This window comes from Apteryx rowi, unplaced genomic scaffold (assembly GCF_003343035.1).
Source record: "Apteryx rowi isolate R43461 unplaced genomic scaffold, aptRow1 scaffold_38, whole genome shotgun sequence".
NCBI lineage: Eukaryota > Metazoa > Chordata > Aves > Apterygiformes > Apterygidae > Apteryx > Apteryx rowi.
The window spans coordinates 55767-80237 of record NW_020450307.1 but is presented as its reverse complement, the minus strand read 5'-3'; the positions used below and the strand labels follow the sequence as shown (position 1 = coordinate 80237).

The 24471-nt window shown below is 46.6% G+C and overlaps 2 protein-coding genes across 6 annotated transcripts in view; both read right to left on the bottom strand.

The window, feature by feature from the left end:
• CCDC30 (coiled-coil domain containing 30) overlaps positions 1 to 19851 on the bottom strand; it is a 36558-nt gene extending 16707 nt beyond the window's left edge. For all 3 annotated transcript variants that reach the window (XM_026074041.1, XM_026074042.1, XM_026074043.1), the window contains exons 1-9: positions 19734 to 19851; positions 13078 to 13268; positions 9027 to 9116; positions 7971 to 8124; positions 5720 to 5773; positions 5303 to 5418; positions 3273 to 3380; positions 2756 to 2862; positions 1661 to 1853 (exon numbers count right to left, since the gene is read on the bottom strand). In XM_026074041.1, the coding sequence (XP_025929826.1) occupies positions 1661 to 1853; positions 2756 to 2862; positions 3273 to 3380; positions 5303 to 5418; positions 5720 to 5773; positions 7971 to 8124; positions 9027 to 9116; positions 13078 to 13242 (987 nt within the window). In that variant the 5' untranslated portion in view covers positions 13243 to 13268; positions 19734 to 19851. The remainder of the gene's footprint in view (positions 1 to 1660; positions 1854 to 2755; positions 2863 to 3272; positions 3381 to 5302; positions 5419 to 5719; positions 5774 to 7970; positions 8125 to 9026; positions 9117 to 13077; positions 13269 to 19733) is intronic.
• Positions 19852 to 21894: 2043 nt separating this feature from the next.
• PPCS (phosphopantothenoylcysteine synthetase) lies at positions 21895 to 24428 on the bottom strand. Of its 3 annotated transcripts, none has more exons than XR_003254859.1 (3): positions 24247 to 24428; positions 23091 to 23496; positions 21895 to 22001 (listed from the first exon to the last, which is right to left on the bottom strand). XR_003254859.1 is itself a non-coding variant. In XM_026074015.1 (2 exons), exons 1-2 carry the CDS (start codon positions 24337 to 24339, stop codon positions 23173 to 23175), a joined length of 417 nt encoding a protein of 138 aa, XP_025929800.1. In that variant the 5' UTR covers positions 24340 to 24428; the 3' UTR covers positions 22830 to 23172. The 3 variants fall into 3 exon arrangements, 1 of the variants encoding a protein (XP_025929800.1); XR_003254860.1 differs by lacking the exon at positions 21895 to 22001 and adding an exon at positions 22008 to 22891; XM_026074015.1 differs by lacking the exon at positions 21895 to 22001 and having other exon boundaries at positions 22830 to 23496.
• Positions 24429 to 24471: the final 43 nt, after the last annotated feature.

Below are 24471 nucleotides of genomic sequence, written 5' to 3'. Positions count from 1 at the left end.
CTACATGACCGAATGATAGTTTGGAGGTTCAAAAAGACTTTGGAGCTGTTGGAAGGGATCTCAAGAGCAAAATACCCCCCCACCCCCCAAAAAAACAACCTTTGGTCAGGAAGCTGATGCCCAGCTATGCCATACCATCATTTTGCTCTTTTTTTCCTCCAAGCCAGTAACTTTTCAGCACTTAAATTGGGCACGTACACCTCATCCAATGACAGAACAATACTAGCATTGTATCCCAGTGTCCTCGTTCTGTGTCAGTGGCCTAATGGGTCAGGATTTGCATAGGCATGCCAAAACAGAAGAGACTTCCGAGCACTCCTCACGTGGGACAGCCTGGCAAACGCCCAGGAGAGCTGCYTTCTCAGGGCTCCAGTGCACCTGCCTTCCTGTGGCTCTTCCCCTGTTAGGTCCAAGGCACCTAAAAGCCACTCAGAGATGAAGGGTGCAGCTCTGCAGCCCTCCACCTGAGCAGACACTGGATCCTGATGAACTTTAATCCACCTCCTCCTCTTCCCCGTGGCCTGCCTGCCTGCCTCTCCTCTGCTGTCCTGCGTGCCGCTTTTCTGTGCCCAGCAAAACGCAGCTTCAGCGGCTGCCAAGCACACGCCAGCCGAAATGCCTTGCGTCTCCTTGGCTACTTGGTGCTCCCTGCTGCGTTCCTCCTGCATTCCCCCCAGCAGTGTTCCCATGGATCTGTTTAATAACAAACCGAGCACAGAAAGGACTTCTCCAAACTGAAATGGCAGGTCCCTGTGATGCTGTTTTGGGGAGAAATGAAAAGTGCAATCTTTTGTCACCAGGGCACTTAAATAGAGATTTTTCCTGGGATCAAGGGGCACCCTTGTCCCACAGTGACCACTTTCATCTGTAGGACTCACCTGGAGAGGGACTAGGGACTGAAATCAAGGCCTGGCCTTCTACCAGGGCTGCCAGAGATGAGGCAGAATTCATGGGCTTCAGGAAAACCTCTTGCAGGCAGTTGTGCCTCTGCTCTGAGCCCCAGGCAGACTCAGGCTTTCCCTGGAACTTGCTCTTGACTAGTCAGCGTAGGCAGTAGAAACAATTGCCCAAGCTGGTAAAGCAGTACTTGCAGGAGACTGATGGTGAAGTCTGCGAGGAGCCCTGATGGTATCTAGGACAGCCTCTGCGGGGAAATAAAAGCTTCCAAGCCCRGCAAGCTGCAAGAAGCTCAGAAGAAATAGCTCCAGAGAAAAATGGTGCAATTCAAACACGAACCACAGAGGCTTTGCTTCAGCTCAGCCAAGAGACTGAAGAGTGTGTGGCCCACGCATGCAGAAAGGTTGTACCTGAAGGGAGTGCTGCCTGATCTCACACTTGTAGATGCAGGAGTAAGCTAGTTAACAGTGCTTGCCCAAGCACCCACGGGTGAACACAAAAGCTGGAAAAGACAATGCTGCTGCAATCTGGCAGGGATCTATACTTCCAAGCAAGTGCCATTTACAGACCGCTGAACYTTTTCCTCCTTTTCCCCCTCTTTTCTGAAACTGGCAGATTTTGCTAGTTGTATTTCTAATCAAACTAAACAAAGCAGCGTGCAGCTTTAGGCCAAATGTCATTTTATTTTAACAGTCAACATGTGGACAGAAAAGTGGCCAGAATTAAACAAAATCAAACAGTATTTCTTCTATTTCTTACTTACTTTCCGGTGAAGTCCCTCCACCTCACTCTCAAACTGCTCCTTCTCCTGCTTGGTTTGGATCTGTGTATCTCCTAGAATAGATTCCAGTTCTTCATTGCGCTCAACCAAATCCTCGTGCTCCTGCTCCAGTTTCTGCAGCTTGTGAAGGAGCTGYGAATTCCTGCTCTCAATGTTTTCAATCACCTCTCGGCACCTATGCAAAGACCGACATCACATCACCAAGGCTAGAATTGCTATGTGAACGCATCACCACACAGCCAAATCGCTTACCGCTGGAAAAGCTCCCGGATGAAGAAGAGTCAATGTGCTTCCCAGTGCCATAAGGAAAGGATCACATCTGTCCTGCCAATTTCAAGTCTTGCACGCAGCATGTCCCTGCTCTTATTTAGGTGGCAGTGGATGGGAATTACTGGTGACAGGGTCTGCACAAGCAACGATGGGGCTTTGGGAAGAGAACTGCCAGGCAGGAAGATGCTAATAGCAGAAAGGCAATGGTGAAGTGAACTGCCTCAGGTGGGGGAACAGRCTTGTGCTGTCCCTTTCCCCCCCTGCACTGGAAGGGAAAAGAAACTGCAGGATGGGATCAGATCCCCTTTCTTCTCTGGGTCTGCTAGAAGAGGCTCAGCAGCAGCTGCTCTCTGAGCAGACCACAGCAGAATGAAGCTTTGGTTTCCCTTAAAATCCCAGTTTAGGTGTTTTAAGTTTGAAAGTAAAGTGTCTTGGTACGCCTCTGGACAGCAACCAAACCCAGAAGAAACCTTCCCAGYGGCAAGACAAGTTGGGAAACAATGCTTTCATCTGCAGGGAGCCACAAAAACCCAACACCTACTCTTTTAGAAAAACAAACTGRAGAAAGTGCCAGAAAACATGCTGCAGGAAAGCCTGCAATCTTGATACCAAGGGCTAAGCACCCACTCAAGACTTCATCACCTCCGAACTTTCTGACTTGGGAGCAAAGGAACAAAGCTGGGAGCAAGGAGTATTAACAAAGCCAACACTTAAACGCACTCTGTAAAACAGAATACCACTGCCCAGAGAGCCAAATAAAACACTACAAAAAGACAACAGATGAAGAAGGCTTTTTACATCAGTCACCTTTTATGAAGTATTTCGCTATCCTGATATCTGTCATCTTGATCCAAGCCAGCGTGGCCTGGAACACAGTCTCCTTCAACCCTCCCTTCATCCTTTGTGCCCTGTGTCTAAAGAGAAAATGAAAATTTAGCACATAGTTAAGACTGAAATCTTAGGACAAGGTGATTCCAAAGCTACCTGAGTCTCATAAATTCATGGGACAACTAGAAGACATGAGATACATCAGCAGCATCTATCTACATTAGATAATCCACTGCCCATAGGAGCAAAGTCTTCTAAGCCACATGAGAATTATGAAGGCATTATGTGTGCTGAACATTAGCGTATTCTTCAAGCCCAAAGTGAATCCTACATCCCAGCTGCACAGGGTGCGCTCGCACATAGGTAGAAAGGAAAATATTAGCATTTTTGCACCATAAGCTGTGCCTCTTCATCTATGCCATGGGACTGCAAYGCAGAATGGGGACTCTGCTCAACTAGCTTTCTAGAATGGCAAACAAAAGACCCTTGAAAATACCTGCAGTGAGCACACCGCAACTTCTTCAGTCTCATCTGGTGCAGGGAATGGAAGTCCTTGTTTCTCGCTCTTTTGATACTCGCAAATCTCCTCTTTGAGCTGTTCAACCTTTGAAATAAAAAGTTTAATGTATTTTCGGCAGATGTTCATCTTGCTGTCTTACAGAATTAAGGTTCTCATCAAACTTGCCACAGATAAACTGCAGATTTATTGATATTAACTACCCAAGCTGAAGAGAACACATGGCTGCTACAGGCATGTGGCCTCAGACTATTTAGAGAGGTAAAGAGCAACAAGAGGGGGAATGTCACATTGTAAAGAGTAGGCAATTTTTCCTTATTTACTTCAGTTATTGATCATTTACACGTTACACATCTCTTTTTCCCTAATGGGATCGACTGCAGAGGGAAAGACAGACCACAACCACTATTTCTTAGAACACCTGTATTCTTTAAACTGTTATTGATAGGATCAATATGTTATTATTAATAGCAGGTTCTGTAAAGGTGCTCACGAAGTCCCTCACAGAGTGCTTTATTTCATCGGACGCAGACATAATCCTGCAGTCTTCACACGCGTACAGCAGCAGCTGCCTTCTCGGATGYGGTCCGAGCCTTACAAGCTGTGATTGACCCTAGTCTGTGCCTGTGGCCTTTTACAGATTCAGCAGATCTTTCGTGTCCCGAGTTTATCAGATTTTGCAGATTCAACAGCACTGCTAGTCTCTGGAGCTAGCAGTCCTTGAAAACTGCCACACACCGCCTTCTCAGCACGCGCTTTTCCTCTCTTCCGCCTGTTGCTTTCTGCTAACTGTATCTCCATCCACACTCACAGGCACCTACCGAGCCCCTTCACGCAGACTTGCTCCAAAGGGCCTTTACGGCACACAGACACAAAATCCTGCACACTGAAACTCAGTACTCAACCTGGTGGAGCGTAAGGCAGGGACAAGTTTGGATTCTCCCGCAGACCGGCAAATCATGCTCAACTGGCCAGTCGGCTCCTCGTGCTGCTGTCCGTAACTCACAGACAGAAAAAAGACTACGGGATGATCTCACGTGGCTTGTAATAAAATATGCTCTAACGTTTTACCAATTAAAGGTCTGAGATTTTTTAAAGTCAAGGAATAAAACTATAAACTAAAATTTTGAAATCCTCAAATGTGAGTAAGTTCTACTCAAGAAAGTAAATCTTTGCTACTCTTTGGAGCAGCTGCTTTAGAGATGGGCATGGTATTCTCAGAGTCACTTATATTTAAAAGTACTAATTTTAATCCAAGAGAACTGGAAGAAAGCTCCTGAGCTATCCGTGCTGGGATAGCATAAGTAATTATAGGCTGTCGACAACCAATTATAGGCTGATGAAGGACTGATACAAAGAATTTGAGAGTTAGGAACAGAAACAGAATTGTTATATTCATTCACTATAGGCAATCTCATTAAGGAACAATCTTGTTGACAAAGGTTACTGCATTTATAAAATCCTAAATTTATTATGTCAAGTATTTAACTAATAGTAATGACATTCACTTAAGAAAACCCCCACAAAATGAAGAAGTTTCTGTTCTGCTATCACTGAGCAAATCAAGGTAGCCATATTAAAAAGCAAAAAAGGCTGATGTATCTCAAAATGTGAGCATAAATCAAGAATTGTAAAAAAACATAGCTAGTATTGGGTTTTGGACTAATCTAATTCATTCTTTTATTAACAGTCCTCAAGAAAAGGTAGAAACATTGCTGACTCCATTTACCCCCTCAATTATGTGCAAACATTGGCTAGTAACAGAAAGCATCAGGCTGATCCAGTAYGCTGGGCACAGGAAGACAAGCATTTTGGGGCCCTACCTGCAAGCCCTAAAACCCATACTCAATTTGAGCACGAACAGCAGAAGCGAGAGGAAATACAGAGGCAGGGCAGATTAAAGAACAGGGCTGAAYGTCAGGATCCATCTCAGGACTATCGGCTTCACAGGGGCCCGTTTGGTGCCACTGCAGACCAGGAGAGCGAGTCACGAGGAGGTGGGTACTCACCAGATCAAGGCAAGCTTTTCTTTCCAAGTCAAGCGCTTGAACCTGGGCTCGCAGTGCCAGAATTTCCTTGTCCAATCTGCTGTTTTGCTCCATGGCCTTCTGCAGCTCAGTCCTATCTGGATACAGTAAAAACAAACATCTGACCGGTCACTCTAACACTGGTTTGTCCATTGGCCTCCAACAAGCAGGGGAAAATAAAATATACTGACTTTCTTTGTCCCAAGCTGGCAAAAAAAAAGCCCTGCTTTTCAACACAGATTTTGATACTGGATTTTCAGTTTTGTGATTTAAAATGAAAGTCAAGGACTTCATTCAGCTGAAAAGCCCATTCATCACTACAGAAAGTCCTGATAAAATTATGGATCTGCTCTGCCTGTAAATAACATCACTGAGTGCCGTAACAAATGCATGACTTACCGCTCTCTCTCTGTTCGTTCGCTCCTTCTTCCCAGCTCTCAGGCGTTTGCAGGGCTGACCGCGAGGCAGAATATAAAAGAGTAACAGAGACGGTTTTGCTGTAGCAGTCCATTTGTATGTTTCTTTACACAAAACTCAGCAACATTTTTAATGCACTTCTCTGTTACTTACTGAGTTGAAGGAAAAATTAGAAAAAAAATTTAAAGAACCAGACAACCAGGTCATTGCACATGATTTAAAATGTCTAATCACCCTCACCAAAGACCCAAGAATTGGGCTACAAACCGCTCAGGAGGAGTATTTTCTTTTCAATGCAAGCAAGCTACATGGTAGCATAGAACCAACATACACTGATTAAGTGGAGTTTATTAAAGATCAGAGATTGCATTTAGTTTTCTAYTATAAAACCAATCAATTTACACAGCAGTTGGCTCTTAAGTTCACAGGGAGGAGAAGGCATGCAGCCATACCTCATCGGGGGAAGTCACTAACTCTGTAACACTAATCCCGCACACTGATACCCCCAGCAGAATAAAGCACAAAGACACATCAAGCCTTAAACCCTTACTCACAGTTTGGAAAGCCTCATATTTATTTGATACTTATGAAGATTAAAAAAAGCCTAGCGTGCTCCACACAGATCCCCCACACAGGCTAGGATCCACTCAGAGAAGTCCCACGCTGCAGCCCGTCCGCAGTCTGGRGAAGCAGGACTGTTTGGAGGCTGCGACACAACGCTCGCTCCATGCCCCCAAACGCGTGTGTACCAATCAATACACAAAGCAGATGTGTGCACCGCGGTTATTTCCCAGCCTTTGATTAAAAAGCTGTAAGCGATGGTGTTGGAGGCTGCCTAGAAGGTTTACTGACTAGTCCGAGTGTTGTGTGTAAGATGTGGGATCAGTGTCATGAATGATACTGATGTCTTACAATAAAGCRTGACCAGATGGGTGCCAGACTCCTTAAGTGAGTTGTTGGATGCAAAGGAGTACGGGGCAGGAGCATGTTACCTCATCACATCCTGCTGTTCTCCACTGAAATTCGGCATCACAGATTTGGGGACAATTTGATTAACCCAGATAACAAGCATCTAGAAAGCACAGTGCTTTGCTGGGGGAATCTCCTGCAGGAGGCAGCAGTGAACCACCTTGCTTTAGGGATCATTTTAACAGGAACGTTACCAAATAGTTTCATTTCCCCCCAGAAAACAGTTTATTTTTTCAGCCTGTACTTAAATGTGATTTTAAAAAGGAATGCTTAAGGGCTGGTCAACAACAGACATTTCAGTAACGAGGTTAAGCAAATATTAGCAGGGATAAAGAATCCAACCGGTCACTTCCAGACAGCTGACAAGCCAGTTACAAGCACTTGTTAAAGACTCCTAATGAGGYTGTTTGAAGCCATCTGCAAAGCAAATATCTATTCATCACTTAGTAATGTTTTCATGTGACTTATGACTACAAGAGTGAACTTTTCGTAAATGAGATCTGCTTAGAAAAACTGGTCTGAGAAAGGGTTCAYATTCCCATCCAAGATGGGCTCCCCCCCAGCAGCTGAAAAAGGGAAGGCAGCACAGCAGAGCTCTTGGATTCCTCTCTATGAGGAAGCAGTGCTCTATGCCGGGCCACGGCTGTGCCCCTGAAAAACTCTTCCAGCAGTACCATCCTTGTCCTGTACAAAGCCTTGCTGCTCAGCACTAACTGTAGGATCCATCAGAAAGCAGAAAAATCCCAAACACAGCATCTAAAGAATCTAGAGGTGGCTAGTCCAGCCATGCTGAAACTGCGTAGGAGGTATCTTAGGTTTTCTCTTTCTGGACCAAGTTGTCATTTCTTCTCAACCCCTTCTAGGGCATGATTTTCTTCCTTTGTACAAGCCAAGGAGAGGAAGTCCCTCAAGATGCTGCTATTCTGCTCACAGATCAGATAACCTGATGTCTTGGCTTTCTCCATTCAAGATTCATTGTCCATCGGCTCCTGACTCTGTTTAGTGACTGCATTTCAGATCTCCTAGGCACTAGGTTAATGTCTGTCACAGATTTTTCCACATTACAAGCAGAGAGGACACAGGAAAGCCTTCCTCTGACTTCCCTGGGTGGGAAGTGCAAGGCTTATGCTGAACAGAGGTGGGCTTTGAGGTGGAGGACACCTGCAATTCTCACCTGAAGCACAGGCAAACAGCTTGTCTGAAAGCCTGGCCAAACACAGGCTAGTAATTTGGAGCAGTGTGCAGCAGCAAGAGAAGCTCTTACCTTTTTTGCTCTGCTCCTTTCTTTGCACGTCCAGCTCGTCCGTCAGCCTTYGGATCTCTTCGTGGGCCATCTGCAGTCTCTGTGTGGCCTCATCAAGATCTTGTTCAACCCTTACGTGCAATGCTTGCTCCCTCTCCAGCTCTGCCCTGCAGGACTGAAACACAAGTGGTAACGCTCCAATGGAAACGAGAGAACCCTTCCAGTGATGGGATCCGGTCGGACCCTCTGCACTACTCCTGACACGCTGGAACAGGGYTGGCAACACAAGCACAGAGAGCACAAAGCTGCTGACGAGGCAGAAGACRGACATGCAGCAGGTAACCCTATTCYCCACTGACACATGTCGAAGCGCWCTCCTGGCAGGCGTTGAACAGCATGCCACGGTTGTTCCTCTGATTYTCCCTCCCTGAGACTATGCTGTTAATTAAGGTGTGTTTTCAAATACATTTGAAGGCCAGAAGGGATAATTACAGCCAGTACCTGGTCCAGACAGAAAAAATACACGTGGTTTCCCAAGCTGAAGGCTCCACCACACCCTGTGACAGTTTACTCTAAGGATAAGTCAAGTCTGCATTTGTGGTCTCACAGCTGTTGCAAGAGCTAGCTGCGAGCCTGCCCGGCAATGCCACCCTCCTCCTCTTCCAGTCTGCACTTGCTCCTAGAGTGCTGGARCCAGAGACTTCACCCACTGACCTGAGATTCTGCAGAAAAGTCATTTCAGCTTATATAAAAAAAGCTATTTCTCACCCCCGTGACTTCAATCCATTCTACCTCCAAAGACATTTCTTTGCRGCTATAATTAAAGGCAGATGAGTGCCTGCAAGCCAGTCCTGACCCAAAGTTAGTAAGATGTTAACCCTGGCTCTCAGCAGAAGTGATTAACTCGTGCATAGCACCAAGCTGACTTGGTTGCACAGCCTGCAGTTCAGAGCTGACTTGCAATCCATCAGCTAAAAACAAACAAGAAAACCTCACAGCATGCTCAAAAATAGACTCACGGTTTAAAATCACAGCTATGTGCCACATTATCGACAAGAAAATGTATAAATGTATTACCTTATTCATTGTCTCTTTATTACACTGCATGGATTCACACTGTTCTTGGAGTTCATCTTCTAACGTCTGATGAATGTGATCAAACCCATCCTTGCATGGAAAGAGATTTTAATAAATCAACACCACAAAAAGCATGCTGCCATGTATTGCTGGACACCTATGTGTAGCATTTTCAGTTTTAACACATCTTGATTAGCAAGAGGTTGTCACCATGCCTTATATTTAAAGAGTGAGTTTCAGCCAGAGAGATCCCAAATYCCCGTGAAAATCCCTCAGCTGCCTGTTACGCTGTTAGTACTGGGAACTCCGGGGGTTCACTGCTTTTTTTAAACCTGTGATCTCCTTAGTGTCTTCCTTTTAGAGCCTATGGGCTCAGCTCTGCACAAAGGAACGCACTGGTGCTGAGCGTATGCTTGAMTTGCTCTAGCAGAGTAATGCTGGGTTACCTCCCCATATTCCGCTCCTTTTGAGGCACTTACCAAGGTAACAGCTTCCTAGTGCCCCCGTGCACGTGAACCAGGACTGAGGATTTGCTAACACTCAGGAGACTGCGGGTCATTAAGATTTTGCAGCATTTTGTAGAGAGGTGAAATGTGCTTGTACATGCCGGGCTTCTCTTCCAGGCTTCAAAAAGCATTTTTTCATGTAAATATCAGAGGCAACTACACTAAAATGCATGTTTGTATCCTGGCTTTTTGCATTAGTGAGGATACATCAAAAATCAATTATGCTTGAGCAGTCTAGCTAAAAGCTACATTCATTTCTGTAACAGACAGGAAAGTATTCAGACCCTAGGTATAAAAATGAAGCAACCATATAATAATTCATTTGAATATAAAAAAAGATTACACGATCCACTTAACAGAGTAACAAGAGCAATTAACCTTTTAACCTTTACCAGTGCTGTGACGCTAATGACTCTGTAAAACAAGTGTACTAACCAAAAGAATGGAGTGCTTAATCATCACCGTCCATATATTACAAACATGGACATAAATAACATCACTGGGAGAAAGACAGTCTGCTTTAAAGAAACTGTCTTCCTGAAAAATCGATCTCCAACATCTGTCTTGCAGCAAGTTCTAAAAATGCAGGAAGAAAGGTGTCAAGTATAAGAACTGCAGAGAATTTATGCTTGATTAGAAATTAGGAACATTAAGCTTATAATTCTTTTGATCATGTGAGAATACATTTTCTTTTAGTAAGTCTCATTCTTCTAAACAGATGCATGAAAAGGTGATAAAAGTCAGGTGTTTAACAGGCCTGTCTTCACCTACAGAGGGACTCTGACACTATGTACTAGGAAGAATTCAAGAAAACTTCACGTTGTTCTTTACACACAGATAGTCCATGAAAAGATACTATTGCTACTTAGAAGGCTTTGCCTGTGCCTTACAAGGTTGGACTATACCCCACTCATCTCCCATAACCTTAGCTWGATTTATTGGATAGGAACTGGTGGCTGAGCAGTTAAAGCGTTTACCCACGAAGCAGAAGACTCCACTCTATCCCCTCTGCAGCCAGAGGGATTCACAAGACTATAAAAGCAAGCCAAAAAGAGCTCTCTAGCCTGGTAGAGAGGGATTTCAGCCACGGTGTGGCTGTTCTGGTACTGCTGTCTGGATCATTTACATGACTTAGATATAAGGCAGCTCTTTGCACAAAGGAGAAGAAATAAGAGCAGAAGGAGAAGTCAGGATTCCCACCCCATGCCCTAACCCTTACTTGCAGTCATGCTCCTTGCCTGCTCGCTCTCCTGGCTCCAGAAACCTTCTGCCTTCGCTGCTCAGTAGCAACCCAAGGGTGGACAGGCACTCCCTCAGGGAGAGAAAAACGTAAGTTGAATTCCTATAAAGTGATTAATGAGAAATCTGCACTTACACCTTCCTGGGCAAGTGCTTTAACCACCAGGCTGGTAGATAAAAGTCCCCATCAGCTGCATCTTCAGAAGGCAGAGCTCCGTCTAGGCAGGTTTGGATTCAACATTGGACTTGCAGGCATCTGATTTCTTCATTCGATCTAGCCCTAYTTCCCTTATTCAGCACCGACTCTTCAAAGGCACTGAAGAGCAAATTCGATCGTACCTGGTAAATGATCAATAGCCAACACAGTTAACTAGGCATTTCATTTGAAGGTTACAGCTCTGCTTCCTCTTTTTAAATACAGTGGGGTTTCTATTACAACTCTTCATGGGAAAAACAGGTCTGTTTGCAGCAAACATTTGTATCAAGTGCCAGGCATTCAGGGGCAGACTATTCAGGCTTTGCAGAGGGACACTTTYGAGCCAGGAGCTGGAGACAGTGCATCAGTGAAGTTTCTCTCACCCACAGTAAACAGATTCCTTGATTCTGAGGAAGATACTTATGTCTGAAGATGTCACTGTACTCTGGATGAATCATGAATGACACCAAATCCTACACCAGGTAGGCAGACTGGGACTCTCCAGTCTGAAATGGATGCTCTTGAGGTCAGTAAAATCTGGAATGGCACAGAGAAGGCAGACAAAAGGCAATTGTTCACTGTCTCTTAATACAAGAACTGAATAGCTTCAAATGAAGCCAAGAGATGGCAGGTTGAAACAAAGGAACTTCAGGTGGCAGTAGCTCAACAGTGATACTCCCTGCTAAAAGATGTTGAGGATGTAAGAAAACTGCATGGGTTCAAAAAGCAACCAAATAAATTCACAGAAGAAAAAACAATTCATCAGGGACTACTAGATACAAAGATAACACCTCTGGTTCGGGCGCTGCACACCAACACAAGCAAGGGAGTAATTCCACTGAACTGTCACTAAATATTTGCCCTCCTCTTACGCTGYTCTCTGAAACTCTGCCTTTGGCTTCTGGTCAGATGGTGCAACGTGGCCGAAATCAGCCTGAGCTTTGAGATGGCTGCTGAGTGTCCCTCTTTTAATGAGCTTGTCCAGAGAAGGCCAAGAAGCTTTTCACCTCCAACCAGTTTTGTCAAGAGTGAAAGAACAGAAACTTAACTTTTTCAACTATAGAAGGTTCAAGGTAATGAGGAAAGACAAGACAGAAATGAAAAGGTCTGTAATACAACCCTTCCACCTGCTTGTGTCCCAGCCATGTGCTTCCAGCCAACTTTGACTTGGATGTCAYCAAACCCTGCCAGACCACTCTATTCCCAGGAAGGCTTTCCTGTGAAGTCTAGCTGGTGRCTTTTTGCAGGATTTATGCTCCTACACAATCCGATAGCCATTGCTGTCAGAACTAAGTTAGGGATGAGGCAACTGCAGCGCAAGGGCAGGCTGAGTGATCTGCAACAGGGCCAGCAAGCACAGCACTGCGGGAGAAACACCTACAAGAGGCAGCAGCTCCCAGGCTCTAGTTCCCAGAGACGGCTATATTCAGCAGGAGCTGGAAGTCAGCGTCTTTGCTGGGAGGGAGGTCGCCCTAATTGAGGAGATCGGTCACAAATTGCCTCTCTGATGTGCAGCAACTACTGCCCCTCTACCATTTGCTAGTTTTCTTCATCTCAACTTCGGACAGCAAAAAGTCTCAGGACATGGATGGTCTTCTGTAACCTGCCAACTAATAAAGTCATGCTGTAAGATGTATTCACTGAACTCAGTTTCTAATCAGAGGATTGCTCAAAACTTCAATTCTCTAGTTCAGCAGCTAGACAAGCAAAGAGTTTTAACCTCAGCTTAAAGACTAGGGAGGATTTTTCTTAAGTTTATGATTTTCAAGGAAACTCACTCATCCAGTATTAAATACTGGATTGTCAGGAACAGCTGGATTAGAAGAAAGTGAGTATTATCCAGTGAAGACCTTCAGAACTAGATTATATTACAAACTCTTCAACATTCTCTCTGTTAAAAACAATCCCATTAATTATTCCTCTGCAAGATGCAGGAGCAAAGCAAGTGTAAATACACGAGAGTATAAACTAATACAGAAATTGATTTAGCATTAGGAATCTACAACATTCTCATAGATAGGAGAAATATTTTTAATTAAAAAGTTCTCAAATACATCCTTCTCCCTGGTACACCTTCATAGTTGGCCTCAGCAGCAAAAAGAGAGGGTACCTGAAGCTGTGCTGCACACAGCCTGTCTATGTAGCTGTGCGAATTCAGCTTCTGATCTGCAATCTCCAGTTTCTCCAGCAGCGTGGTTCTCTCTACCAGTAAATAAGCAATCTGTTCACTGGCATTACTGTGAGCTATTTCAGACAAGCCTTCCTGTTCCAGCATCTCCTCGACCTCCTTCAGCTGGGCTCCTGCAAGACAAAGTCTCCTATGAGCAAATGAACAAACAAAGCTTGATGGCTTGCAGATCTGCATCCCTGGTCCTCTTAACACTCCCCACTACAACAGCCCCAGTTTGTCTTGGAGGCCACAAACAGCTCATAAAATGTTTAATCTCTTCTCCTGCTTCCGTTCCTCTTGCTTACTTCTATCTCCTGTTCTCACCCATTATGTCAGCCCTATTCCCYGATGTCTCCCCTCACATCCACCTCCTTGCCTGCCTTCCTAGCCTGCCCGCTAGGCAAGCGATAACACATGCTGCATCTAGTCCGAGTCCTCCAGCCTTTCTTCGAGTGGCGGAATTATAACCACCATTTTCCTCTACCTAATAGCTAAGTCTCACCAACCCACTTATCTTCAACCCTCGCACCCCTTAACACAGCTTCTTGCAAATTAAACAACAGATTAAAAAGGTATTGAGAGAAACCAAACAGGTGGACAGGCAACCACACAAACATCATTTTCTTTGGAAAGAGACACAAAATACTGCATCATTCATATAAGCAGAACACCACTATTGTGGTGAGGAGGTGCTGTCGGAATATCTTTCTTTTCTGTGCACAGCAATGACATACAGCATGCCTCATGCACTGCTTGCAGTCAGTGGCACAGATCAGGGTGCTGTACCTCACATGATGTGGTAGGGATGCACAGGGAGAAACCAGGAAGGGCCTGAAGTGGAGTCAGAGAAACAGCACTCCCATGGGCACAAAGGGACTCTGAGTACTTAAAATATGACCTTAGAAATCACTCGCTTAAGAGTGTTTCTGACCCATTCCTCCAAAAAAGGCTAAAATCCCAGACTCGGGACTGCTTCTGGTAATGCAGACCAGTTGTTCGAAGGTCTCCTATAGAATTAAAGAAGCCAGAAATCCTATCGACTTAAACTGCCAACTCTTCTCTTCAACACGTATCCCACAATTATGGCTAGGAAGACKGTAGTGAGCAAAACTTAAAGACTCAACGGCTTCCAAGGCAAATAAACCATGATGGCATTTGCAAGAGAAGTTGGTATTTGCTTATGGCTAGGCACTGTTGTGTTTATGACCACAGTTGGCTCTGCCACCCCTGTTAAAAGGAGTATACAACCGTGTTTATACTCCTCCAGGTATGGTGTTTCTCAGAACCAAGGAGAAAAACAATTCCTGATGTCTCCTGTTTGGTTTGAATTCTATTTTGCACAGCGCTTAGGATCACTTATAACAAATCTGTTATTTAAAAAAGCCCTTTGTTTGCATGGTTGGGAATTTAATTGCTGGGAGAACATGAAGACCACTCTGTCTCCCTCATGATCATGGCAGTAACTCCTGCACTGGATCTAATAGCTTGTTAAGCAAAGAAAGGGCTTTCAAAAATCTCCCTGTGTCAAGACTGCTCATTTCCAATCARTCTCATGATTTACTACTTTTGCTCCAGTAATTTAATTCAGACTAAAAAGGAAAACAACAAACTCTGCTCCCAATTCCTAGCCAGACTAGATCATAAAGATTTTCAATTGCAATAAAATAGGAATCAAGGGCAGTTGTGGGTTTTGTATGGAGGAATGAGGGATAGTCATACTCTTTGACYGCTTAGGGAGCTGAAGTTAAGTATMTGAAGTTAGGCAGAGCAAATAGTCCTCATACTCTTTCAGAGGATACGTATGCAGCTCTGGACAAGTTTGCTCCACACTTCCATACCCTGGATTTAACAGGGGACCCAGTGCAATTGCATCCTAAGCCTACGGCTCAAATCAATTGCATGTTTCCACTCTGCATTCTGCAGCCAGCTCTGTCCAGCCCTATGGATGGAAAACACCCTGCGGTTTCCTGTTTGCCTTCACCTTTGATTATAAATTGCAGCTCTTTCAATGAAGAGGTCAAACATGGCTGACTCACAGCATTTCTGTGTGAAGCAGAGCAAAATGTTTCATTTTGCAGTTTAAGAATAGCTAGCCACATGCTCCTTATGCACTAAGGAGAGCCCACAGTTATACTAAACTGAGAAAAACACCTCGCCTCTAACCTGCCTTGTAGCTTCTTCCTACGGTTCTGCCTAATCCTATATAATATAGAGTTCTTGCACCTTCCTCTGGAAGCTGCTCTGCTTATGCCCAGAAACAAGACAACAGATTCAAGGGACAAATGGTCTGAATTCATACAACTGCTCCTAAACTGATAAAGCACTTGCATCTTTGCTGGCAAGTACTTTCCTTACACCCAACCTACCAAACAGACTGAGAAACAGCRTTTAGAGTTAACAGGATCTAGACAATTTCTCCAGGCTAAAGAGAGAGAAAGGTTTTGAGGGATAAGGGGAGTCTGCAGTACACAGCACAGACTACCTGCTTGTAAAAAAACACACTAATTTTTAATGAGCATCTCAGAAACACCTTCCCTATCATATCCAACGTGACCTATTTGAGAAAAGCAACAACCCTATATGAGCAACGTTATACCSTGCACTGACACATTCCCATTAGCACCACCACATCTTCGGAAGTAAATCTCATATTTGCAAAGGCATCATGCCAGGAAGGTTCCCTCCCTTACGTACAGAAATAAGGAGTTCACAGGTACCATCATACCCACGATGGGAAGTTGCATTGCCTCGTACAGCAGCAGTACAGCTGTTAGCTTGGGCTAAGGTTGTTTTTTTAACAAATTGAGGCAAGCCCCTAACAGCATTGTATTTTACTGCTGCTACATTTGGTTTTATAAAAGCTTCTGGTAATGCAGCGCACAAGTTATCGATCTGCCCTCCAAAAACATCGAGGCGTATTGGATGAGAACCATTGGAAATGGATTACGAACTGCCTCGAGGAAAGGAAAAATGTCACTGCGGGCAGAGGTACCAAATGAGGTACAGCTACGATCAATAGCTCAACGTAAAAGCAGTAGCGGCCGGTCTCTGCAGATAGCACAAGCTACACCAGAGCATGAATCCTTTAAATTCACCTTTATTATAAGCTAAAAGCCCAGCACACATTCATGTGATTGTAGACAATCGGTTTACTGCAGCAGAGTAGGTTACCATCYTTCAGCTGCAGTAACTCTCTGGGCCTCTTCCACACAAGTAGTATAGGTTTAAATTTGCTTTTTATTATCAAAAACAGCAGATCAAATTGCTCATAACAATCCTAGGACGAAGCAGAGCTTCTGATCCATTTGACTGGTTTTGGAATAGTGAGCGCACTCAGCACTGAGCGCTGGCCCAAGCGATCTTCTTGCATTTACCCTAGTCTTCGCAGCTTTTTTCAGAATACATTCGCTTCCCAACCTGTAGCTCTCCAAAGCTGCGATTCCCAGCTGTCACTACCCTTCTCTACACGCAAGATCAAGATAAATCCTGTCCACCTGCACCCCAACACTCACAGGTCAGGCCTGCCCTTTCACTGTACCGCCGGCCTGAACCAGCCTCCATCGTCAGCTGCCCTTTCCCATCTAAACTCTATCATTTCAAGCCTCCCAAAACTCCTGGACAGGATCCTTTGGGCTTGCCTTACCCACATTTTTTCCTCAGCAATCCTGGCAGACTGGCACCTTCCTTTTCACAAGACCCCTTCTCCAGCCCCACTTTTTTAAACCTGATCTGTAGCATCACCTTGTCCCTGCTAAAGTGAACCAGCCGCCCTACAAAACCAAGAGGCAGGATAAGACCCAGAGGACAAACAGCTTCTAGTTCATGACGTTCAGCCTGCCCTGCACCCCCCGGGACTCGGGAAGGATCTCTGCGTCGGTTTGCACAAACTCTGATGAAAAGCAGAGGCCCAGGGAATGGATGAGCAGATGCAGCACTAACCCTGCTGTCATGCAACAGGCAACAGTGGTACATCAGAGACGTGGGGCAGTGCAAGGCAAAAGCCTCACAGAAGCCTATGAGAAAGGACAGCAATTAAAGTCACCAAGTGCTTTACGGAATAGGCTAGGAAGTTTTACTTCTGGGTGCCAGAGGGACTGYGTGCAAGCACATCCATCAGCACACACAGCAGCTCTGTGCCAGAGATGGCCAGTGGTTTTCTGTGGAGGGAGAAGGACAGGTGGGGAGGGAAAAAAGGGAAACAGGAGAAAAACATGGCAGACAAAAGAACCAATGTTCAGAGACCATGAAACGACCCCCACAAACTAYGAGGAGCTGGGTCATAGCCTGTCCAGGGCCATGGACATCCAGGCACTCTGGAGCAACCACATAAGGAAGGAGAACTTGAGTTTCCACTTCAGGGTCAGTCAGTGCCTTCAGAGGGAAAGGCCGATGCTGACACATGGACACAAACATCCAAGAAGCCAATAGAAATTGCTGTGGCTCCAGGATCCAGGACAACTTTGCTTCAGAGAGATCTCAGATCTCTCCAATACGAAGCTGCTCCAAACACCGGACAAGAAAGCATGYTTTCAGGCCCTCAGGAACTACCCAGCAGCAGTCTTATGTCTCCCTCAAGGAAGCTGTGCATGTGCCAGGAAGAAGACAAATCTTCATTACTGGAAGAAGGGAATTCTAGTCCTTCTGCCAGCCCCACTGCCTGGTTCTTCGGGGAAACGATGGCATGTACAGGCAGGATAGCCCAGCCAGGACTCAGGCTGTTGCCCTGCACAACCAACGCTGACTGCATGCCAACAGTGACGTACTCACAGAGCACAGCAGCTGACTTCCAAAGCACAAGGTCAACCCCTCAAGGAAGTTATCTACAAACATCCCAAAACACATCGGGGCCGGCATCCCTCAACGCAGAGGCCAGACCAGGGGAAGGCAGGGCACAACACRCACCGTACGGGCATCCGTACCAAAGCCGCCTTTCAGAGGACCAGTTCAAATGACAACTGTTGGCAATAACTGCACAGTCTTGCCCTTTATGAGGCTTTACGCACGTAGGCATAGCACTGCCCACACTGCTAAGCCATCAGGACGTATCACAGGACTGCAGCCACCGCCACAGGTAAGGTAGTAACAAGTCTTAAAAGTCTGACGGCGATATCCCCAAACAAATTCCTCCAGAAGCTGCCCTGTAACTTCATGTAGCACCAAAGCACTGTGGAGCCCCAGAAATCCCTGAGGGATGACAGGCCAGTAGCAACTGGCTTGCACTAAGGAACCCACCTATATAAAGGACATGGATCTCCGTTCCGATTTGAGCGTTGATCATTGCTCAACAGCCATCAAAAACCTTAAAATACTGAAGGGAGCAGAGCCACTATAGGGAAATAAATACAAACCCAATTTCATTACATTTTTGTCATTCGTCTGCCACCTCGTGGGGAAAATGAGAGAAGACCCAAAAACGCAGGAATAAAATTCTCTACCGCAGCAATGCTAGCGAGGGGTTGTTACTCATTGTAAACACTTGTGTATCAGTGTTTTCAACATTGAATAATGGTTTCGACTGCCCAGAGATGACACAGAAGAACCAGATTTTCAGACAGTGCTTAAAGACACCCATCTTTTAAAAGAAGTCACTCCATCAGACCTGCTGCCTGAAACCTGCAGGCTGACCAGAACTGGACGGAGACTCAAAAATGCAATCAGTTCCCCAACAGTCCCACTTTTTCTGCACTAAAATGGCACTTAACAAAGAAGCTGTCCAAGGTGTGCTTATCATCTCCGGTTTTACTGCAGGCCCRGGATAACACACAACACGAAAAGGAGAGTCAACAGCAACAGTGTGCTACGAGCAGTACTCAAAGCACAGCGGAACAGTTGGAAGAACAAAGAAAAACAAGCACTAAAAAACGGCAAAATAAAGTTGCCTCACTGGAGGTGAATCCARGATTTTAGAGGTAAGCAAGTTATTTGTAGAAAGTGAAATACAAATTAAATCATTTGTTTTAGGCAAAACAACTATACTAAAATAAGCATACGGTGTACAATTCTAAGTTTTGTATCACTGTCACAGACTATCAATGGCTTTCAAAGCTGCTTTCTAAAAAACACAGATGTTGTCTAAACCAAAGCCAATGGCAAATGACAAACAGCACAGTCAATTCTGTTCTTCAAACAGCAGGCCCCTGGAAGAYGCTTCATTTGACTCTGCAGCCATACCACGGGAGAAACTGTCCAGTTCACTGAATAAAGGCAGTAAAGCAGACAAGAATATCTAAGCCAATTCCAGATCCCTTTTAATATTCCATAAATACTCCTGCCTACCTCCAAACCAACACGCTGCTATTGTCTAAGAGAATTCATTGAGAAATACTGCTCTGGAGTACCCATCAGTCCACAACGACATGTCAGCTCCTTGCTAGCCTCCAGGTCTAAGTTTATCCCGGAGAAGGTGGAAGAACTGTTTGCAATAAGCTTTGCTTTGGTGTTGTTAGTCCCTGAAGAGCAAAAGAGATTAAGAACCTGTGTTCRGAAGTATAAAAGTAAACTCTGTAGCTTCTTGCAAAAAAAACCCAAAAAACACTGTACGCTACTTGTCAACACATCTGCTTGGATTGTGTTTTAGAGAAGAGGGAAAGCATTACCCTGTTGCAGCTGCAGCTGTGTCAGCTCAAGTCTGAGCTGTTCRTTTTCTTTTTCATATTCAGTAGTGATAGCATCTCGTTCCTCTGTCAAGTTACGGACGTGACCAACRTAGCTTTCCACCTAGAAATAAAGAAAACATACACTCGAGTGTATTTACAGCTGCTTTGCCAGCAAGTTGTTGGTGCAAACAACTCACAATCCCCCTCTCCTCAATATTTACAGGACAAACTCAGGCATTTATAGAACACTACTTCTTTGTGCCTTTTTCATATCGGAGTATATTTTGGGAGGGATCAAGTCTTACAGCTACAAAAGCACCATTCATGGTTGGGGTTTTTTTTTTTTCCAAAAATGAGACTCATCAGATGGCACCTAAAAAGGCTCAACGGGAGGCAACAAAACAGACCAAAGCGACGTGCCTCGGCATACTTCCACCCATCTTGGCACGGCAGGGAATACCCAAAAGGCCCCTAAGCTGCTCTTTAACGACTTATACCAAGGAGCGCAGAGGGGAAGCGCCAGGCCACAAAGTCACTCGGCAGAAGTTTGGGAAAACACGTGTGAATTAGGACCGGGACCGCAGGGACAGCCCGCCTCAAGGCCCGGGGCGCGAACCGCCACCAAGGGCCGGGGGCAGAGCGGYGGCCTGGGCCCGGCCGGGGCAGGGGCGCAGGGGGGACGGGCCCMGGGGGACGGATGGGGACGAAGGGCCGCGGCGGCCCCGCCGCCCTTACATCGCGCATCTCCTCGGCGCGGCGCCGCTCGAGGTCGCCGAGGCGGCGGGCGGCGACGCGGAGCTGGGCCTCGCTGCGCCGCAGCAGCCGCCACGCCAGGCCCAGCTGCTGCTCCGCCGGGGCGGCGGGGTCGGCGCCCTCCGCCTCCAGCCAGCGCCGCACGTCCTCCGCCGCCGCCGCCTCCTGAGGGGAACACGGAGACGCGCCGTGAGCCGGGCGGGTGGGGGGCAGCGCGGCCCCCCCGCACCCGCCCGCCGCGACCGGTCCGGACCGGATCGAACCGGATCGAACCCACCTCCCCGGCACCCACCGGCGCGGCGGCCGCCGCCTCCATGGGGCGCGGGCCCCGGCCGCGCCCCGCCCCCCGCCCCGGCGTCATGGCAACGGCCGGCGCCCAGCGTCCCCGGCGATTGGCTGTGGCGCCACGCCCCCCCGTCCGGGAACGTCACGCCCCCCGGGCCCGCCGCCACGCCCCCTTCGGGAAAGCCACGCCCCCCAGCACCCCTGTGCCGGGAGCAGCCGGGTTCCCCCCGCAGCACCGGCAGCCGCTGCACCGGGAGCTGGCGGCAGCGCTGGCCGGGTGCATGACGAAGGYGAAGTGATTTAACGCAGCGTTAACCCCAGCGCCGGCAACCTGCTGCTGCCTCCCGCTTCTCTCCCCCGCCACCCCGTCGCTTCAGGCTTCGGCGTAAAGAGAAATTTGCATTTAGGACTTGCCGCTCTTCAGCTCTGCTCATATGCAGCTTCCTCCCGCTGTACGTTACATGCCAGCAGCTAAAGTCCGCTTAGATTCCTCCATTCTGCGATGGACCTATCCAAACACTTCGGCTAGCTCCAAAAACAAAGCTTTTCCCTTGCAAAAAGGTCCGAGGATTTTTCCGATTCTTCTTCTAAACCCAGAGCGCACCYATTAAGACGAATGACTTCCCCAAGGCAAAGCAAACAGCAAGCRCGTGAACCCAAAGCGGGGAAACCCCAAGGCACAAAGCAGACTTTGTCCTGCAGAGCTGACTCACAAATGCACAAAAAGATAAGGACCGAGTCTCCACRAAGAGGAGCACCGCAGTGCCCAAGGAAGGACCTTCGACTGAACAGAGCCTGGCACGYGCAGAAAACACGGTATAGATGGCCTTGGATCTGCAGTGACCGCTCGGAAATGGTATAAGCGTACCTATTGCAGAACGCATCCCAGAAAAGTGCTCTAATGCTACCCGCACCAGAACTGCTCAGGGTCCTTTGCTCCTTCAACCCTCCTTCCCGACCTGCTGAGCCCGCTCTCATGTTCTTCGCAGCCTCTTGTTCTTCTCGGTTTGTTTTCCTCATTTTATGAATACACCTAATTTTCAGGTGATCGCTGTCATTACAATAGCATGTTGCCTCCTTGAATGTTTGACGGTCTTGCAGGGAGCGCAATCTCRCCTCTGGAGAGATTTCAGTGCAAAAGCTGCATTTATTGAGCATTACCATTTTGTTCAGACTTCCAGTGAATTCAAGGGAAGAATGTAAACAGACAAATGTTGCACAGCAGTAGATCTGCAATAAATATGTTTTTTTAATCCTTTTGTCATGGCACACACAGCCAACTTCTAAGCACATGTTCATCATGCTCACAATAAGTAATTATATGAAAGCAGGATTTAGAGAGAACCAAGAAAGCTCTTGATTTTAGGTCCACATGGCTCCAATTTTAACTCTATCCAGACGGCCAAGATGTAGTTCTCTTCCCAAGGTTGATCCCTGCTACCTCATCAGCCTTCACCGCCTCACTGGCTGCTCCGTCTCCAAGAACTCGTTTCCCAAGCCATTTCCCACTTGCGCCCGGTGCAGTCTCCTTGCCTCCATGCCCCAGCTGGCAAAGGAGACCTTTTGTGTAACGACTGCTTTAAGGACACTGTTATAGTACCTATTTTGCTGCCCTTTTGCTCATAACTATTCCTCTACTCCCCCCTCAGTCCTCAGCTCCTTGAATGCTCACGATAGGCTGGCCAGCTTCTTCCCAGCACCACCTACAACAGTTACCGATTCCCAATGGATATTCAGGAGGAGGAAGCTCAAAAAAAAAAGAATCACAGTAGTGGTAACTGTTAGCATTTCTGCACTGAACTGTGCTTCTGAGCAGAGCTGCTGAAATTGGGTCCAAAAGATCCTTCTTGGAGCAAAGATGCTCTCCAAAGTTGCTTGCTGTTACCACTTCATTCTCTTTCATCTTTCGCCACGCTCACTCGTTTCCCCATTCGCTTTCAATATCAGTTGACTGCCAGCTCTGTAGGTCCACTCCAGTCTAAAACAGAACATCTTTTTTTCTGCAAAACTCCTTCCCTTCTGTCCAGGATTTCAAAAAGTAACTTTCCAAAAGGCAGATTCAGGAAAAATCTTTTATATACATACATATATACCATTTCTCCACTGCCCTGTCCTCTCGTCTAGGGGACAGAAATAAAGCAATATATTATTTCCTTCTTTACAAACTAGAASAAATATCATCCTTTGGAATGTTTTCATTTCAGTGTATTTTTCTTTTTGAAAGCAAGCCACAATAACCATTATGAAGCTATGGAAAAGTTATACAGTTTTGGACGGCAGCCTTTCCCATAGCGTTCCACTGAGTATTATTCTATTTACCTGTGATAGAGAATTGCTCCAGTTCCACTCCCTCCCTAGTAAAATTTCATTTGTTTCATTCAGAGCCGGGATGAGCCGGTCCTCAGAATTTCTTCTCTATAAATGCTGTGTGTTGATCCTGAAGATAGCTCACTATCTTTTCCTCTATTTCCATGCCTTGAGCTATTTCTTCATCAGAAAGAGATAACGGCGTTTCAGAGTCTTTGGTTACAATAATAACAGAGGTTCTCCGCGACTCCAGGACATTTGCTACCACCACCTGGTGACGATATTTCTCCAAAGCCTTCCGTGATTTTTCAATTAGTATCGAGGGATCCGTTTCCAGTTTAAAGGAAATAACAAATGCCTCCGGAGCCCATTCTTTGACTAGAGGAGACAGCATTTTTGGCACCATCTCCATTGTGATCTACATCGGGAGAAGACAGTAGGAAAAAAAGGTTCAGTAAAAACATCAGAATGCCTTTTAATGCGAGATGAGGACAAAAACTAAGGGAATRGGGAAATTCCAGCCTCGCTTCATAGTGGAACTGCTCCAAATGATTTTTATGCTGGAAAGTTTTCCCAAGATAGTATTTTGTCAAATCCCATTAAAAAAAAGGTTAAAATGTCACTGGCATGCACTGCAAGCCTAAATCCAAGTATCAGTCCGATATTAACAATAATTGGGGTGTTCTTAACAGATGAAGCAGGCCTACAGTAACTGCATAAACATGCTTCGTGTTATTTAAGCGCTAAAATCGACTCTGGGAACACACGCACAAGTAGAGGAAGATCACCCCAGAATACTAATGTCTCAAAAATAGATCAGCAGACTGCAGTGAACCCAACTGCAACCTCATCTCTGCAACCAAGCTGCCGCGCCGCCTGCTTTCGGTACCTGGTTACTCTCCCTATCCCTAGGAATGGTTTTCCATAACGACTTAGGTCAACCTAGCTCACAGAGGCAGCTGGAGAGCCAAGACGGGGTCTGGGCCCAGGCAAAAATGAACCCTAAGGACACACGAAAAGCCTGGCACGAGGGAGGGACCGGACCAGCACAACCCTGCCGCAGCTTGGCACTGGCTTCCGTGGAAACGCGCCCTGCCGTTCCGAGTGAAACGGCACAGACTTGGGGTGCGGCGGGGCGCGGGGGGGCCGAACCCGCGGGGCGCCTCACCTGCAGGGGCCCCTCCGAGGACTGGATCTTGTGCTCGGGCATCTCCGAGGCGGGGATGTAGAAGTCGGACACGGCGGCCGCCAGGTAGAACATGACGCTGGAGCCTGCGAGAAACACAACTGCCACCGCCGTCGCCACGGGCTCGGCCCAGGTCCCCCCACACCGGGTGTCCTCCCATACCCTGACCCTCTCCCCTCACCCCCCAACCCCTCACCCCCCAACCCC